Here is a 19085-nt window from a genome sequence, read left to right as displayed (position 1 = left end):
ACTGTTGATAAAATCTTCCATCGGTTTTCTTGGCTGGAATTCTCCGGTCTTCACGATTCACTGTTCCCACGAGCAGAGCATCTCCGGACATGGGTTTCCCGGCGGCGTGGGGTGGCATCAATGGGAAATTCCACTGACAAGCGTCGGGAGCAGTGAATCCCACCAATAGGGAATGGCTTTCAGCCGAGAAACAGAAAATCCAGCCCCTTATGTTTGAGAGCAGATCAATGGGGGGGCAATTGGCAAGACTGGATTTATTTAACTTTTGTGCTTAGTTCTACTGGAACAGTTTGGCCGGGGCTTGTTTTGGAGCACCAGTCTTTAGAACATACTCAGCGAGACCTTGCTGTGCTCATTCATCAGTCCCTGAAAGTAAGCGAGCAGGTACAGCAGGCAGTAAAGAAGGCAAATGGCATATTGAAATGAAAATCGCTTATTGTCAAGTAGGCTTCAAATGAAGTTACTGTGAAAAGCCCCTAGTCGCCACAGCCTGTTCGGGGAAGCTGTTACGGGAATTGAACCGTGCTGTTGGCTTGCCTTGGTCTGCTTTCAAAGCCAGCGATTTAGCCCTGTGCTAAACAGCCCCTTCATAGCGAGAGGATTTGCCATAGCATTGGCCTTCATAGCGAGAGGATTTGAACACAGGAATAGAGATATTTTACTGCAATTGTATAGGGCATTGGTGAGGCCACACCTGGAGTATTGTCTGCAGTGTTGGTGTCCTTATCTGAGGAAGGATGTTCTTGCCATGGAGGGAGTGCAGCGAAAGTTTACCAGGCTGATTCCTGGGATCGTGGGTCTGTCATATGAGGCGAGACTAACTCGGGAAGGATTATAATCAGTGGAGTTTAGAACAGTGAGGGGGAATCTCATAGAAATTGACAAAATTGGGGACTTCCAGTGGCGGCCATGGAGTAAGCAGTCGCACATTTGGCAGCTCCTGCTCATGGTGGTCTTTGTGTGGCTTTTAAGTCGGATTGTTGCAGGACATTTTTAGAGAAAGGGTATAGAAGCAAGAACAGAAGAAAGGGACCCCAAATTTATGGATCTGCGGCCCAGAGGTCATCAAAAAAGAACGAACCAGGTGGTGGTGGCGAGTGATGAGCAGTCAACCCGTGTGGAGATGGCAAACCGTCAGCTCAGTGGTCGATGGACCAGTTGGTGAGCTTCTTAAATGAGGAGTTCACCCAACAACGGAAGAAGAGTGTGAAGGACCTGGCCTGAGCGGTGGACGCGATTAAGGCGGTGGTTGACCGTGTGGAGACTAAACTGACGGCCCAGGGTCAGGTGATCCAGAGGTTGGAGGAGCTGGCGGGGGAGCATGAGGGCCAGCCCACCTCGATGGCAGCAGAGACAGGGATGCTGCATGACCAGCAGAAGAGGCTGCTGGAGAAAATGGAGGACCTGGAAAATCGTTCTCGAGGCAGAACATTTGGATCGTGGGTCTGCCGGAGGGAATCGAAGGATCGCTGGTGCGTATGTGGGGCAGATGCCGGAGAAGCTGCTTGGGGAAGGTGCGTTTGATGGATTGCTGGAGGTGGATCGGGCCCACAGGGCACTGATGCGCAAGCCCCGGGGAGGGGGTGAGACGCCGAGGGCGATGGTGGTGCGATTGCATCGGTTCCTGGACAAGGACCGCATTATGAGGTGGGCCAAGCAGAAGAGGCGATGTATGTGTGAGGATGTTGAGATTTGGGTGTATCAGGACCTGGGAGCAGAGCTCGCAAAGAGCAGGGCGAGCTTTAACAAGGTCAAGTCGGCCCTGTACAAAAAGGGCATAAAGTTCGGACTACTGTACCCGGCCAGCCTGTGGGTGACCTATGGGGGCCGGGAGTAGTACTTTGGCTTGTCGGAGGAGGCAACAGACTTCATGAAGGAGAATAGACTGACAGAAGGAGGATCTTGAACATTGACTGAGGAGAACTGAACTATGTTTTGTCAAACTTTGGATCTGTGTTATTTGGACTTATTTTGGGCGTTTTGCTTGTTTCTTGCTGGGTTTTTTTTCGGTTCGGTTTGGGGTTAGGCTGATATATAGTAATTTGAAAAAGGGAGAAGGGGTGGGCCTTTGTGCTCGGACCTTGGGAGGGATTGTTTGTTTGACGGGGGGAGGAAGGGGGGAACCAGTGGGAGGGTTAGATGGGCAGGGGCTGCCAGGCTAGCTGGGAGGGCTAGTTCACGGAAGCAAAGTGGGGGATGAGCTGAAGACCGAGGTGGGGGGGGGGGGGGGGGGGGGGTGATGGGAGGGGTAGTAGGAGGGGTTTGGTGGGGGGGGGCAGCTAGACGGTTGACGGGGAGAGGATTCTCAAAGTGGAGGAGGAGGAGGGTTGATGATGGTGGGTGCCCATGGGCGGGCCGGGGAGGTGCGAGACATGGCCTAGGAGAGGTTATGGTTAATCGGCAGGGAGGTGGGGGGAGGGGGGAGGGGGCCCCCCGACCAGGCTGGTCACGTGGAACTTTCGGGGACTGAATGGGTCAGTCAAAAGTGTGTTTGCGCACTTGAGGCAACTGAAGGCGGACGTGGCCATGTTGCAGGGGACACATTTGAAGGTGGGGGATCAGATTAGGTTGAGGAAGGGATGGGTTGGGCAGATCTTTCATTCGGAATTAGACTTTAAAACGAGGGGGGGGTGGGAATCCTGGTCAATAAACGGGTGGCGTTCGAGGTAGGGAAGATAGAGGCGGACCCGGGGAGTAGATTTGTCATGGTTAGTGGGAAGCTGGAGGGAATGGCCGTGGTATTGGTAAATATATAAGCCCCAAACTGGGACGATGTTGTGTTTGTCAGACGGGTGCTGGGGAAGATCCTGGACCTGGATTCATATTGACTGATTATGGGGGGAGATTTCAACACGGTGCTGGATCCGAGGCTGGATCGGTCGAGTTCCAGGTCTGGGAACGTATCAGCTTTGGCAAAGGAGCTGCGGGGGTTTATGGAGGGGGTGGATCCGTGGAGATTTGGGATGCCAAGGAGTAAGGAGTTCTCATTCTACTCCCATGTACACAGGGTATATTCCCAGGTAGACTTCTTTGTGCTGGACAAAACGCTGCTGGCTGAGGTGGTGGATGCTGAATATTCAGCAATTGTGGTGCCAGACCACGGCCCTGCACTGGGTAGACCTGCAAGTCAACAAAGGTAAGGCCTAGCGGCCGCAATGGAGGTTAGATGCGGGGCTGTTAGCGGAGGAGGAGGCATGTGAGTGGGTGAGGGAGGCCATTTGGGGATATATAAAGATCAATGACACAAGTGAGGTTTCGGCGGGGGTGATATGGGAGGCACTGAAGCGGTCATTACAGGGGAACTCATCTCAATTCGGGCCCATAAGGAGAAGACTGAGCGGGCCGAGTTGGACAGGCTGGTGGGCGAAATTTTACAGGTGGACAGGAGGTATGCGGAGTCTCCGGATGACCGGCTTCTGAAGGAGTGTCAGAGAATGCAGCTAGAATTTGGGTTCCTGTCCACAGGTAAGGCAGAGGGACAGCTGAGCAGGGTGAAGGGGGCGGTGTATGAATATGGGGAAAATGCCAGCAGGATGCTGGCGCACCAGCTGAGGAAACAGGAGGAGGCGAGAGAGATTGCAAAAGTGAGAGATACAGGAGGGAAGTTGGTTTTGGATCCGGCGGGGGTGAATGATGTGTTTCAGGAGTTTTACAGTAGATTGTATAAATCAGAACCCCCAGTCGGGGAGGAGGGTATGAAGCGATTCCTGGGGGGGCTGGAGTTCCCGAGGATAGATGAGGAGTTGGTGGAGGGATTGGGAGCCCCAATTGGGCTTGGGGAGGTTATAGACGGGTTGTGGACGATGCAATCGGGTAAGGCCCTGGGACCTGACGGATACCTGGTTGATTTCTATAAAAATGATTCTGGGTTGCTAGGGCTGCTCCTGGTAAAGGCTTTTAATGAGTCCAAGAAGCTGGTGTTCCCCCCAACGTTATCACATGCATCGATCTCCCTTATTTTGAAGCGGGACAAGGATCCGGAGAGCTGTGGGTCGTATGGACCGATCTCCCTGTTGAATGTGGATGCTAAATTGCTGGCAAAGATCTTGGCCATGTGCATCGAGGATTGTGTCCTGGGGGTAATAGGGGAGGACCAGACAGGATTTGTGAGGGGACAACATCTGATGTCATATATTAGACAGCTCCTAAATGTGATAATGATGCCTGCGGAGGGCCGCATGGTCGAGGTGGTGGTGGCCATGGATGCAGAGAAGGCCTTTGATCGGGTGGAGTGGAGGCATCTATGCGATGTGCTGGGAAGGTTTGGGTTCGAATAAGGATTTGTAGATTGGGTTTACTTGCACCAGTTGCAAATGTAAGGACCAACTGGGTCCGTTCAGAGTATTTTAGTTTGTGCAGGGGGGCAAGGCAGGGGTGCACACTCTCCCCACTACTGTTTGCCCTGGCCATAGAGCCTTTGGCAATGGCACTAAGGACATCGAACATTTGGCAGTGGATAGTGAGAGGGGGGTGGAGCATAAGGTCTCGCTCTATGCGGATGATTTGCTCCAATATATAACAGACCCATTGGGGGGGGGTTCCAGGAATTATGGGAATACTGGAGGAATTTGGTCAGTTCTCAGGTTACAAACTAAACATGAGCAAGAGTGAGGTCTTTGCGATCCAGACAAGGGGGCAGGAGAGGAGACTGAGGGAGACTGGCCGTTCAAAGTGGTGGGAAGGAGTTTTAGGTACCTGGGGATTCAGGTGGCAAGAGACTGGGGTCAGCTTCACAAATTAAATTTGGGCAGGGTGATTGAGCAAATGAAAGAGGGCTTTCGCAGGTGGGACATTCTCCCGCTGTCACTGGCAGGGAGTGTACAGACTGTGAAAATGGCAGTCCTTCTGAGATTGCTGTTTGTGTTTCAGTGTCTCCCAATCTTTATCCCCAAGGCATTTTTTTAGGAAAATGAACACGGCGATCTCGGGTTTTATATGGGCCGGGAAAGCCCTGCGGGTGAAGAAGGTTTATCTTGAGCGGGGGTACAGAGAGGGAGGCTTGGCCTTTCCGAACTTTATTAATTACTACTGGGCTGCTAATATTTTGATGGTTAGGAAGTGGGTGGTGGGGGAAGGGTCAGTGTGGGAGCGGGTAGAGGTGGCATCTTGTAAGGGCACAAGTCTGGAGGCTCTGTTAATGGCACCTCTGCTGTTCTCGCCGGCTCGGTACTCCACAAGCCCAGTGGTAGTGGCAGCCCTGAGAGTGTGGGGGCAATGGAGGCAGTATATGACACTGGAGGGGGCGTCGGTTTGATCACCGATCTGTGATAACCACCAGTTCACTCCAGGGGGGCTGGTCGGGGGCTTTAGGAGGTGGCAGCGGGCAGGGCTTGAGTAATTTGGGGATCACTTCATTGAGGAGGGGTTCCCGAGCCTGGAGGAGCTAGAGGAGGAGTTTGAGTTACTGGGTGGGAACAGATTTCGGTATCTGCTGATGCGGGATTTTGTCCGGAGGCTCTGTTTTTGGTTTTGTTTTCAGAGCTGGAGAGCTGTATTCAAAAGCAAGCAGATATGTAATGATCTTTCTCTCTACAAGCTAAAGAATGTCTTCAGCTCACTAAATGATTTCAAAGTAATATCTGTTTGTGTAGAGAATTCAAACCTGCTGTCTTTGTTAAAAAAGGGTTTAACTTATGGATGTTGCTAGGAAAGGTATTAAGGGTTACCAATAGAGCATTTTATCTGTTGGGTTACGTGTGTTGGTGGTTGATAAGATGTTTACTGTGTGTTTATAAAATATTAACTGGGTTCATTGAATAAATATTGTTTTGTTTTAAAAATACTTAAGGTCTCTGTTGCATAACACCTGGAGAGTGGACCCTTGTGCTCCACATAACCAGAATCTATTAAAAGTCGTGGGTCAGGTGAACTCCATGATATACTTTGGAGTTTTCAAAACCCTGGCGCATAACACTATCCTAAACAGCCTGTATGAACACCTTTCCAGTAAAGCTCTTGTTTGTCTATACCTTTGTGGTCTGAAAGTCTATCCTTTAACAATACTACATATACTTCCATTGGGGGAGGGTTCAGAGACGTTTCATGGTGTTGATTTCTAGGGTGAAGAGATTGTCTTATGAGCATTGATTGAGCAGGTACGGTCTTTTTTCATTGGCATTTCTTGAAGAATGAAAGGTGATCTTATTGAAACATAAGTATTGGAGGGGGGTTGGGTGCTGAGAGATGATTCTGAGTCCAGAATCAATGTTGAGGACTCCCAGGGCCACTTTCTGATGATTGCATAAAATTGTTAATCACTTCTGATGGATTTGTGATGTTGATGGACAGGACATACCCAGGGACAGTGAATGAAGAACCTGAGATGTTAGCTGAAAGGTATGTGTTACAGAGTATCATTTTGAGTATAGAGTGTTCTTCTACGCCTTTCTCCTATGTAATTGTGTTACCAGCTTCTCTTGAGGGTTCTGACCATGTGCGGGCTTTGGCAGGTTTTCAGTCTGCAATAGGGAGACCAGTAAGCAAGACCTGCCTTACTACTGCTCCTGTTTTCATAGTTATTACTGCTGATCTGCTGAGTTACTGTTATTATCAAACTTCATTATCTATTCATATAAAGTGTAAGGATCCTCCTGTTTAAATCCTATTTGTTTCCTAATTTCCTCTTTCTTTTTTTTTTTGCTATTACAATTTTGACCTATCGATGATCTATGCCTTAAAGGCAACCTGTATCTTTAACTCAAGCAGAAGCAGGGACCTGTGACCTTAAGAAAGCAGTCTGCACAAAGCAATCTTTAATTCAAACAAGTAGATTCCAGAACGATTTGACTGATTTGGCCATCCCCAGTAAGGATAGACGTCAGGTTATTGAAACTGCAAAGGATTGAGATTAAAACTCGGGCTGGAAGCTGGGTTTGTTGTGAGGCCAAGAGTCTTATGAGAGAGGTAGTCCATAAGACATAGGAGCAGAATTAGGCCATTCAGCCCATCGAGTCTGCTCCGCCATTCAATCATGGTTGATCTGTTTCTCATCCCCATTCTCCTGCCTTCGTCCATAACCTCTGATCCCCTTATTAATCAAGAAGCTATCCATCTCTGTCGTAAAGAAACTCAGTGATTTGGCCTCCACAACCTTGTGCGGCAAAGAGTTCCACAGATTCACCACCCTCTTGCTGAAGATATTCCTCTTCATCTCAGTTTTAAAAGGTCATCCCTTCAGTCTGAGTCTGTGGCCTCGAGTTCTACTCTTTCCTACTAGTGTAAACATCCTCTCCATGTCCACTCTATCTCGGCCTCTCGGCATCCTTTTCTTAGTCTCAAAGGTGAACCTTTGAGTTGAAGGCTCAGCTTAATAAAGGCTAAACTGACTTTGAGCACTGAATGAACGTTACTGCTAGAAGACCATCACCAACTGTACACCGGTGGTGTCGATCATTCAGCTTGCTGAGAGGACAGCCTACTGCAAAGAATCCAACATCGAAAGCAAGGACTCGTATCTTTCTTTTTACTGTAATTATTTTTACCCCTTCTCACCCCTCTGTGTTTGTTTGTTTTGTGTGTCTTTGGGTAGAGGGGGACGGTAAAGGGGCGGATAGTAGGTCAGCTTGCTATTATTCTATTGTAATTACTTTATATTTCATCTTTATTTCTGTTATAAATAAGCAGCAATTGTGTTTCAACTTACAAACCTAGTAAATTATTGGGCAGCTAAGGGCTAAAGCTTTCAGGAAATCTTATAAGAATTATTGATTAATTCACTTGTGTTGGGACGCGGGGCCTGTAGGTCTGGAATCGACCGCGAACTAGCCTAGGGTGTCGTAACAAAATAAGTTTCTTCTTTCAAACAATGCATTCGACTATCCTCTTTGTGGCCTTGATGCACTATCAATTATGACGAGATGAGAGTAAAATGTAATCGAGGCTTTATTACACAGAGATGTGTGGCCTCCTACAGCAGCTTACGAAATGGCTGCTGTTCGGAGAGCACACGCATTTATACTCCGCCTACTGGGCGGAGCCAGCAGGCAGGGATCTACCCCCGTACAGGGGCCTTACCGTAATACCCATATATGCAACATAATACAACAGTGGTGACTACCACATTCACCCCCTGTTAAAAATGAGTCCAGCGGGGGTGGTGGAAAACTATATACATACAGATTGGTTTTAAAATGACAGAGAAGGTTACAAATTTGGACGATCGGACGCCTTGATCTGTCGTTGAGAACGCAGCAGTGCTGGTGGCGACTCAGGCGTCGACTTGGTCTTTGGTGACTCCGGGAGTGTGTCAAAATCCTCTTCATCCCCAGGTGGGAGCAAGGGGAGAACGGATTGTCCTGGAGCAGGGGCTGCGGTAGGGTGCGCCAGGGGAGGGGAGGGTGCCGCTGGGGTTGGGGGGGGTGGGGTGTGGGGACCCAGCTGGTGCCAGATCCTTGAGGGAGACTGTGTCTTGGAGGCCATCAGGGTACGCTACATAGGCGTACTGCGGGTTCGCATGGAGTAGCTGTACCCTCTCAACCAACGGGTCCACTTTGTGGAGCCGCACGTGTTTGCGGAGGAGAACGGGTCCTGGAGCTGCCAGCCACGTTGGGAGCGAAACCCCGGAGGTGGACTTCCTGGGGAAGGCAAAGCGACGTTCATGGGGGGTTTCGTTGGTCGCGGTGCACAGGGGCGACTGGATGGAGTGAAGTGCGTCGGGGAGGACCTCCTGCCAGTGGGAGGCCAAGAGATTTCTGGACCGTAGGGCCAGCTGAACGGCCCTCCAGACCGTCCCATTCTCACCCTCCACCTGCCCGTTTTCCATGGGGTTGTAGCTGGTCATCCTGCTCGAGGCAATGCCCCTGTTGAGCAGGTACTGGCGCATCTCATCGCTCATAAATGAGGAACCCCGGTCGCTGTGGACGTAGGCGGGGAAACCGAACAGAGCGAAGATGGTGTTGAGGGCTTTGATGACGGTGGCAGACGTCATATCGGGGCATGGGACGGCGAAGGGGAATCGGGAATACTTGTCGACCACATTAAGAAAGTACATGTTGCGGTCGGTGGAGGGGAGGGGCCCTTTGAAGTCCACGCTGAGGCGTTCAAAGGGGCAGGAGGCCTTCACCAGGCGCGCACGGTCTGGCCGGCAGAAGTGCGGTTTACTCTCTGCGCAGACCTGGCAGTCTCTGGTGATAGCCCTGACTTCCTCGATGGAGTAGGGCAGGTTGCGGGCCTTAATGAAGTGGTAAAAACGGGCGACTCCCGGATGACAGAGATCGTCATGCAGGGTCCGGAGTCGATCCACTTGTGCGCTGGCACATGTACCTCGGGAAAGGGCATCGGGGGGCTCGTTGAGCTTACCGGGGCGATACAAAATCTTGTAATTGGAGGTGGAGAGCTCGATCCTCCACCTCAAGATTTTATCATTTTTGATCTTACCCCGCTGTGTGTTGTTAAACATGAAGCTACCGACCGTTGGTCAGTGAGGAGAGTGAATCTCCTGCCGGCCAGGTAATGCCTCCAATGTCGCACAGTTTCAACGATCGCTTGGGCCTCCTTTTCGACGGAGGAGTGCCGGATTTCAGAGGCATGGAGGGTGCGGGAAAAGAATCCCACGGGCCTGCCTGCCTGGTTGAGGGTGGCGGCCAGAGCGACGGCTGATGCATCGCTCTCGACTTGGAAGGGGAGCCTCTCGTCGACCACGTGCCACGCGGCCTTGGCGATGTCGGCCTTGATACGATGGAAGGCCTGGTGAGCCTCGGCCATCAGTGGGAAAGCGGTGGATTGAATGAGTGGGCAGGCCTTGTCCGCATAGTTTGGGACTCACTGGGAGTAATACGAAAAGAACTCCAGGCATCGTTTGAGGGCCTTGGGGCAGTGGGTGACTGGGAGATCCATGAGGGGGCGCATGCGATCGGGATCGGGCCCTAGAACTCCGTTCTGAACCACATAGCCGAGGATGGCTAATCGGTTCGTGTTGAACACACACTTCTCCTAGGCTGAGGAGCGTGGCGGTGTGGAGAAATTTGGAACGGTTAGCGTCGTGGTCCTGCTGGTTGTGGCCACAGATGGTGACGTTGTCCAGGTACGGGAAAGTGGCCCGCAGCCCGTACCGGTCAACCATTCGGTCCATCTCCCGTTGGAAGACGCCGAAGGAACCCTAAGGAAATGGTAAAGGCAGCCGTCTGCTTCAAACACAGTGTATGGGTGGTCCGCCTTACGGATGGGGAGCTGGTGGTAGGCAGATTTCAGGTCCAATGTCGAGAAGACCCGGTACTGTGCAATCTGATTGACCATATCAGATATGCGTGGGAGGGGGTACGCGTCGAGCTGCGTGTACCGATTGATGGTCTGACTGTAGTCAATGACCATCCTGTTTTTCTCCCCGGTTTTCACCACTACCACTTGGGCTCTCCAGGGGCTGTTGCTGGCCTCGATGATACCTTCCCGCAGCAGCCGCTGGACCTCAGACCTGATGAAGGTCCTGTCTTGGGCGCTGTACCGTCTGCTCCTGGTGGCGAAGGGTTTTGCAATCCGGGGTGAGGTTTGCAAACAGGGAAGTCGGGTCGACCTTAAGGGTCGCGAGGCCGCAAACAATAAGGGGTGGTAGGGGTCCACCAAATTTCAGGGTTAGGCTCTGGAGGTTGCACTGGAAGTCCAGGCCAAGTAGCAGCGCAGCGCAGAGGTTGGGGAGGACGTAGAGCCGGAAGCCACTGAACTCTATGCCCTGCATGGTGAGGGTGGCGATGCAGTACCCCCGGATTGCCACGGAGTTGGATCCGGAGGCCAGGGAGATTCTTTGGTTAGCGGGGTGTACCACGAGGGAGCAGCGCCTTACCGTATCGGGGTGGATGAAGCCCTCAGTGCTCCTGGAGTCCAGAAGGCAGGATATCTCATGCCCGTCGACCTTCACCTTTGTCGAAGCGGTCGCGAGGTTGTGCGGTCGAGACCGGTCATTCGTGACCGAAGCGAGACGCGGTTGGTCGGCGGCGGTTGCAGGCGATGAGCAGCCCGATGAGGTGCCCGACAGGCAGGGGTCCTGAGGTGGGTACGATGGCGGCACCCACAGGCTGCACGTGTCCTGGGGCAGGCATGATGGCGGTGGCCATTGGTTCTGAGGCAAGCAAGATGGCGGCGCAGTGGGTGCCGGGACAATAGCGGCAATTGAGCGGGCCTGGCACACTGCAGCGAAATGTCCCTTCTTGTCACAGGCCTTGCAGAGCGCGCTCCGCGCCGGGCAGCGCTACCGGGGGTGTTTTGTCTGTCCGCAGAAGTAGCACTTGGGTCCCCCGGGGTTGGTTGGCTGCAGCGTGGCGCAGGCGTGGGGTTGGCTGGGTGCGGTCGCTGATGGGGTCCACGATGGGGTGGCCGCTGGCGGGGTCCACCATGCACAGGGGGGGTTGGGCCGTGCGGTCGGGGGCATAAACCTGTACGTTGCGTGAGACGACTGTGAGCGAGAGCGCTAGTTTCTTGGTCGCCGCGAGGTCAAGCGTGGCCCCTTCTAAGAGGCACTGCGGATGTAGGCAGACCCCATGCCCGTAACGAACGCATCTCTCATTAGCAGGTTCGAATGTTCAGTGGCCAAAATGGCCTGGCAGTCAGTCTCTCACCAGGGCGAGCAGGGCACGCCAGAAATCTTCCACAGACTCACTGGGAAGTTGGTGCCGCTTGGATAGGAGGTGCCTGGCGTAGATTTTGTTGGTCTGCTGAGCGTAATCTCCTTCATTAGCGCCATGGCTTCTGCATAGGTAGGAGCATCCTGGACGAGGGGAAAAACACACTCAGCCGCGTATACAGAATCTGGAGCTTCTGTGCTTCTGAGATTGGGTCTGCTGCAGACCCGATGTATGCTTCAAAGTAAGCTAGCGTATGTTGGAAGTCCTTTTTGGCATTGTCTGCTTGAGGATGCAGCTGCAGGCGATCCGGCTTGATGCGGAGATCCAGCTTTGTAAAATCTCTGTGTAATAAATTGATGCACTATCAATTACGTCGCGACGAGAGTAGAATGTAATCGAGGCTTTATTACACAGAGATGTGTGGCCTCCTACAGCAGCTTACGAAATGGCTGCTGTTCAGAGAGCACACACATTTGTACTCCGCCTACTGGGTGGAGCCAGCAGACAGGGATCTACCCCCGTACCTGTAGTACAGGGGCCTTACCATAATACCCATATATACAATATAATACAACAGTGGTGACTACCACAGGTCTCAAGTTACCACAATATGACTCTGTGAGTATGACTACGTCAATATGATTTGCTCATGAGACAGCACTCCCAATTTTAGCCACAAGTCCTCAAGTGTGACTGAAATTGGGGCGGTCAACTGGGCCGAATGTGTTTTTGTTATTCCAAATCCCGCAAAAATGCCGGGGGTCCTTCTGGCTTTATTGTTATTTGATTTTGTTTGTTGTCATGGTTTGGTAAACTGAGTGGGCATTTCAGAGCGCAGTTCACAGCATTGCTGTCATTCTGAAGTCAGATACAGGATTGACCTGGTGAGAATGGTAGATTTCCTTCACTTCAGGCTGCAAATAAACCAGACCGGTTTTTACAACCATCTGGTGGTGTTACAGTCACCATTTCTCAGGCTAGCTTTTTATTCCAGATTAATTCAATCAGTAGAATTTAGCTGTCATGATGGGTTTTGAACTCATAGGCTGAATTCTCCGCCGTGGGATAACTCTCCGGCAGCCTGGGGTTTCCCAACGGCGCGGGGCTGCCCCACAATGGGAAACTCCATTGGTCAGCCGGTGAGAATCCCGACGGCGTGCCACACCAGAAATGTGGGGCGAGATTCTTCAACCCCCCGCCGGGTCGGAGAATCGCCGGGGGCTGGCGTGAATCCCCCCCCCCCCCCCCCCCCCCCGCTGGTTGCCGAATTCTCCGGCACCGGATATTCGGATGGGCCGAAGTCCCGCTGCTAGAATGCCTGTCCCTCCGGCGTAGATTAAACCACCTACCTTACCGGCGGGACAAGGCGGCGCGGGCAGGCTCCGGGGACCTGGGGGGGGTGCGGGGCAATCTAGTTCTGGGGGGTGCCCCCACGGTGGCCTGGCCCGCGATCGGGGCCCACCGATCCGCGGGCGGGCCTGTGCTGTGGGGGGCACTCTTTTCCTTCCGCCTTCGCCACGGTCTCCACCATGGCGGAGGCGAAAGAGACTCCCTCCACAGCACATGCGCGGGGATGCCGTGAGCGGCCGCTAACGCTCCTGCGCATGCGCCGCCCGGAGATGTCATTTCCGCGCCAGCTGGCGGGGCACCAAAGGCCTTTTCCGCCAGCTGGCGGGGCGGAAATTAATCCGGTGCGGGCCTAGCCCCTTAAGGTTGGGGCTCGGCCCCCCAAGATGCGGAGGATTCCTCACCTTTGGGGCGGCACAATGCCCGACTGATTTGCGCCGTTTTGGGCGCCGGTCGGCGGACATCGCGCCGATACTGGAGAATTTCGCCCCTGGTGCGGCGGGATTGGGAAAGCCGCCCATGTCCCTGCAAAATTACCCCAGGCCTCTGGATTACTAGTTCAGTAATAATCTGGACTACTAGATTAGTACAGTAGTACTTTTGTGAAAAAATCATACTGGTCAACTGACTGCTGGCAATGTGAACTGATAAGATTAACAAGGACAAAGGGTACTCGAACCGATGGTGATTTATTGTATCAAATACATCTGTTGCACTTAAAGCAAGAAATAAACACTAAAATATGAGCAGTTGGGAAAACAGCAGTTCTAGTTACGTCACAATGAAGTCAAATGATTCAACTGATCAGAATAAAGCCAAAATCTAACCTCCAAAGCTAAGCGACCCCCATCCTGTGATAATGCAGTGTTGACCCGCAGCGATGACATCACTACTTGAGGGGAGGCAAATTGGCTGAATGAAGTCATTAAAGGTGAGAGGGGAGGAAAGCTCCAGGAGTGCGATGTCATTGCTAAAACTAATTGGATCATCATAGTCAGGATGGACGATGATTTTTCTGATGTTTCTAGATGTACCTTGTCCAACCATAACTGATCCCATGTAAGCTTTCCAGACTGAAGGATTGGCCTGAGACCTGAAACAAACACGAATAAAGGGAATGTCACTTACACAGAAAACATTCTTTTTCAACCTGCATCTCCTGTTTAATCTTGAGTTGCACTTTTGACTTCTCCTTTCTGTCACAAAGACCGTTAACAGCCATCTCTCGAGGGTTGTTCACCTATATATCTTCCCAAAGTCCATTTTTTAAAATTCATTTACGGGATGTGGGCATTGTTGGTTAGGCCAACATTTGTCGCCCATCCCTAGTTGCCCTTCATTTGGTGCTGACATCCTCATTTGTGCCGTTGTTCGAGGACCAAATTCAATCATGTGGTCCCATCTCTACAGTCCATAAATGTCAACTGACCTATAACTGGCCCTTGAGAATTTCGGAATCCTGTAGCAAAGAAGGAGGCCATTCGCCCATTGTGCCTGTTTGAAAAAACTATCCAATTATTCCTTGTGCTCACTTTTTCCATCATCTTGTAAATATTTCCTTTGCTGGTTTATATGCAATTCCCTTATGAAAACCCGATTGAATCTGCTTGGAATATATTTTCAGTGCATTCCTGATCATTATAGACACATACAACATGAAAAGGAGGCCATTCAGCCCATTGTCTTTGTGCTGTCTAAAAATGAGTTATTTGGATAAATCCCACTTTACAGCTCTTGGTCCACAGCCCAGTACATTTAACTGCATATCTCAGAATTTATTTTAATGCAATATGGGTTTCTGCTTCTACCATGCTTTAAGTCAATGATTTCCAGATCCCTATGAGCTATTTGGTGTAAAATATTCTCCCCAAGTCTCCTCTGATTGTTCTGCCCTGGTCATTGACCTCATTGCTAATGGAAATAGGTCCTTCCTATCTCTGCCCCCAAATTGTATACACCTCAATTAAATTCACCTCTCCCGTATTCCAAAGAAAACAGCTCCAGCCTACCAATCTTTCCTTTCCAGTAACATACCATTTTATTGTGCATTCTCTTGCATTGTTTGCGATGCCCAAAACATTTACCTCACACTTTTGGATTGAATTCCTTTTGTTACTTTCCTGCTCACCTGACCAGTATCCCCTGGTTACTGACATAACCCCACACTTTTGTGCATTTTCAAATCCTCCCTTACCTCAAATATAAATTCTCAGCTTTCCTAACTGTCTAATCTCCACCAGCCTGACAAATCCCTCCCTGTTCCTCTGCCCCTATATCTTTGGTATAGGAAACATAAATCATGTCAAATTATACATTTTTCATTTATCTAGCTGACCTGAAGGAAACCATTCTTTGGTTCAAAGCCAGGGTCACACTTTGGTAAAACTGTTAATCCACTGAGTCATTTTGTGAAGGAGAATTTACATGGCACATGATATATTCCTGTGGTCCATATATAGAGTCAGGATACTCTCTTTAAGTACCGGAATCGTGCTGCTGCTTATGCAGATTTTGGGAAGAAAGGGGTGTATTGCCAATCATAGGCGATATGGGTAAACATGTAGCATAGTGGTATTGTCAATGGACTGATAGTTCAGACACCCAGGGTAATATTCTGGGGATTCAGGTTCGAAACCCACCATAGCAGAAAAAATTGTGAAATATGGGGCTGGATTTTCCGCCCCGCCTCGACCCGCTGATGGAATTCACCATTACCCCGGCCGGTCAATGGGGTTTGGGCTGACCCACGCCATCGGGAAACCCCGGGGCGCCGGCATAACGGAGCATCCTGCCGGCGGAGAATCCCGCCCATGAATTCAATAAAAATCTGGAATTAAAAGTCAAAAGGTGGCGGTATGGTGACATGGTGGTTAGCACCGCTGCCTCTCAGCGCCAGGGACCCAGGTTCAATTCCGGCCTTGAGTGACTGTCTGTGTGGAGTTTTCACTTTCTCCCTGTGTCTGTGTGGGTTTCCTCCGGGTGCTCCGGTTTCCCCCCACAATCCAAAGATGTGCTGGTTAGATGGATTGGCCATGCTAAATTGTCCCTTGGTGCTCAAAGGTTAGGTGGGATTACGGGTATACAGGGGAATGAGTCTAGGTAGAGTGCTCTTTCAGAGGATCGGTGCAGACACAATGGGCTGAATGGCCTCCGTCTGCACTGTAGGGATTCTATGGTGACCATGAACCCATTGAGGTTAAAACCAATCTGGGTCATGAATGTCATTTGGGGAAGGAAGTTTGCCATTGTTACCTGATCTGGCCTACATGTGATGATGTCTTTGACTCTTAAATACCCTCTGAAATGGCCCAACTCAATTCAAGAGCAATTGGGGATGGGCATTAAATGTTGCCCCCCACCCCCTGCAAGCGCTGCCCATTCCCATGAAAGGGCAGCTCGGTAGCATTGTGGATAGCACTGTTGCTTCACAGCTCCAGGGTCCCAGGTTCGATTCTGGCTTGGGTCACTGTCTGTGCGGAGTCTGCACGTTCTCCCCGGGTGTGCGTGGGTTTCCTCCGGGTGCTCCGGTTTCCTCCCACAGTCCAAAGATGTGCAGGTTAGGTGGATTGGCCATGATAAATTGCCATTAGTGTCCAAAATTGCCCTTAGTGTTGGGTGGGGTTACTGGGTTATGGGGAATGGGTGGAGGTGTTGACCTTGGGTAGGGTGCTCTTTCCAAAAGCCGGTGCAGACTCGATCGGCCGGATGGCCTCCTTCTGCACTGTAAATTCTATGATAATCTATGATATAAAAATATACAAGTCACCGGCGACAGTGAACCAAAGTGATATCTGCATTCCCTCATGTCCATGTGAACTCTCTGCAGGAGCAACTCAGCTCGGCCCACTTCCCCACATTTTCTCCTTAGCCCTGCAAATCTTTCCCTTCAGATAATTACCCAAATCCCTTTTGAAAGACATGATTGCACCTGTCTCCACCCCATTCTCAGGCCGTGCATTCCAGATCCTAGCCAGCCACTGCATAAAATCCCCCTGCCAGTTGGAACAATTGCTCCTTCTCTACACTGTCTAGATGACTCATGGATTTGAACACGTCTATTATATCTCCTCTCAACTTTCCTTAAGGAGAATGCTTCTACCTTTTGTGGTGATCCACTGTAATAGGAGATGTAAGGTAGGACCTGCACTACAGGTTCGCCGGTAGCTCCTGCCGGCTGGCTCCGCCCAGAGAGAACTGTATAAATATGCATGACCTCCAGTGCCCTGCCATTTTGCCAGCTGCAGCAGGAGGCCACGCATCTGACTGTAATGAAGCCACAGTTGTACCCAACTTTAGTCTTTGTGCAATTGATCGTGCATCTGCTTTCCAATCTATTCACGCAAGTGAAATCCCTCATCCCTTGGTGAAATCCCAAAATAATGACATTGATAAACTGGAGTTTTGCATTGGAACGAGTACTAATATCTAACCCCAGATAAATATAAAGATTCTGGCAATTGGGAGGAACTCTAGCTGTAGAATTGACGTGTCTTAGTCTTACATTGCCATCAGGGAAAAGAAATGCAAATAGTTTGGCAAGCAGTAGTAGGGGGCAAAAGGCGTCCAGAAGACAAGATGGGCAAAATGGATAGAAAGCTGCAACCAAAGAGAAGTGAGGTAATACAAATAATTCAGTACTGTATCTCCTGGACTTCAGGCAACATGCTTTAAGAAGATATTGACAACCCTGACCTTCCATTAGATTACGCATGACAAAGTACCGCAGCCTTCTGCAGGATGACTGACCAGGAATCTCTCCCACTCTTACCACCTGCCATATTGGATGGATTTAGAGTCTGATATTCAACCTGTGTCACCATGTTATGAACACACCTTCTGTGACCATCTGGACTGTAGTGTCAATGACCCGCACCTAAACAACAATTAGAAATGTTCACCTGGAAATACCCACATGAAGATTTCCTGATTTTCTGCTCTATCTTCAACTAGAGGTTGACAGAACTTGGCACCGTAGAACTCCTACAGTGCAGGAGGAGGCTGTACGGCCCATCAAGTCTGCCCTAACCTCCGAAAAAACACATTACATTGGCCCACTCCCCAGCCCTATCTTCATAAACCCATAACTCTCACCTAACCTGCACATCTTTGGTCACTAAGGGCAATTTAGCATGGCCAATCCACCTAACCTGCACATCTTTGGACTGTGGGAGGAAACCGGAGCACTCGGTGGAAATCCACGCAGACGTGGGGACAAAGTTCAAACTCCATACTCACACAATGCCGGAATTGAACCCAGGCTCCTGGCACTGTGAGGCAGCAGTGCTAACCACCGTGCTGCCCCGGTGGCAACTTGCAGAGCGGTATAGCGCAAATGACCTTTTTTGGCATATACACAGTTTTTCCAATAACCATCTTCCAAAATTATGATGCTTTAGATTTAAGGCCAAGTTCAATTATTTTGTACAAAACCTGCCCTGCGTGCTTATAAACGTGTATAAGTGAAAATCTTAACAATTACCGCTGAAAGCAATGAGCTGCGGAGATGAGCCATCTGTTAGAGATGATAGCAGCACCACAGACGAGTGTTCCAATCTCGAGGTCTACTTGCCAAGGCCATTCACCCATCTTGGAGTTTTTCCCACCAACAATTCTACTGGATATTGCAGGTCTTCTGCCACACACTGTAGAAAATGTAGAAATGTTTAGGGTCTGATAACCTCATTGAAAGGATTTTATGTAGGTATTCATATTCAAAAATTAAATTAGTAAAAGGAGGATGTTTTCAGTGCCTGGGTCATGCTGGGCATGTGGGCCGTACATCCTGAAGACTGGCGGATCTTAAAATATCGCATGTCTCTTCCACTGTTCAAATGGGCAAGATACAGCCTGTTTCCAACCAGCCTGTGCTTGCAAAGTTTGAAGCACAGTGTGCAACATTAGATGTGTTTCTACAATTGGACAACATTAATGCTAAGAATTCCACTTGCAACCAATTTAAGATTATCCGTCGAGCTCACAATGTCGCTCACTTATGCATGCTAGAAGCTACATATATTAATACACAAGACCCTGTTCTTTGCAGAGAAAGAACATGTACACACATTGTGTCCTTTTCAACTGAATTAAATGGGCAATGCCTTGACCAATCAAAGTTAACCCGTCATGTTTCGATTTATCAAAGATTGGCAGTTAACTGTTAGTCATCAGTTGACTGGTGCATTCACC

General features: G+C 50.3%; 1 protein-coding gene across 2 annotated transcripts in view; it reads right to left on the bottom strand.

The window, feature by feature from the left end:
- Window positions 1-19085, bottom strand: part of LOC140429731 (transmembrane protease serine 11C-like) — a 125280-nt gene that overhangs the window by 21843 nt on the left and 84352 nt on the right. For both annotated transcript variants that reach the window (XM_072517074.1, XM_072517075.1), the window contains 2 exons: window positions 18379-18541; window positions 13727-13992 (listed from right to left, as the gene is read on the bottom strand). In XM_072517074.1, coding sequence (XP_072373175.1) covers window positions 13727-13992; window positions 18379-18541 — 429 coding nt within the window. The remainder of the gene's footprint in view (window positions 1-13726; window positions 13993-18378; window positions 18542-19085) is intronic.

The sequence above is a fragment of the Scyliorhinus torazame genome, chromosome 9 (genome assembly GCF_047496885.1).
Source record: "Scyliorhinus torazame isolate Kashiwa2021f chromosome 9, sScyTor2.1, whole genome shotgun sequence".
Lineage (NCBI taxonomy): Eukaryota > Metazoa > Chordata > Chondrichthyes > Carcharhiniformes > Scyliorhinidae > Scyliorhinus > Scyliorhinus torazame.
The sequence above is the reverse complement of the archived record's forward strand: the minus strand, read 5'-3'. Positions and strand labels throughout refer to the sequence as shown.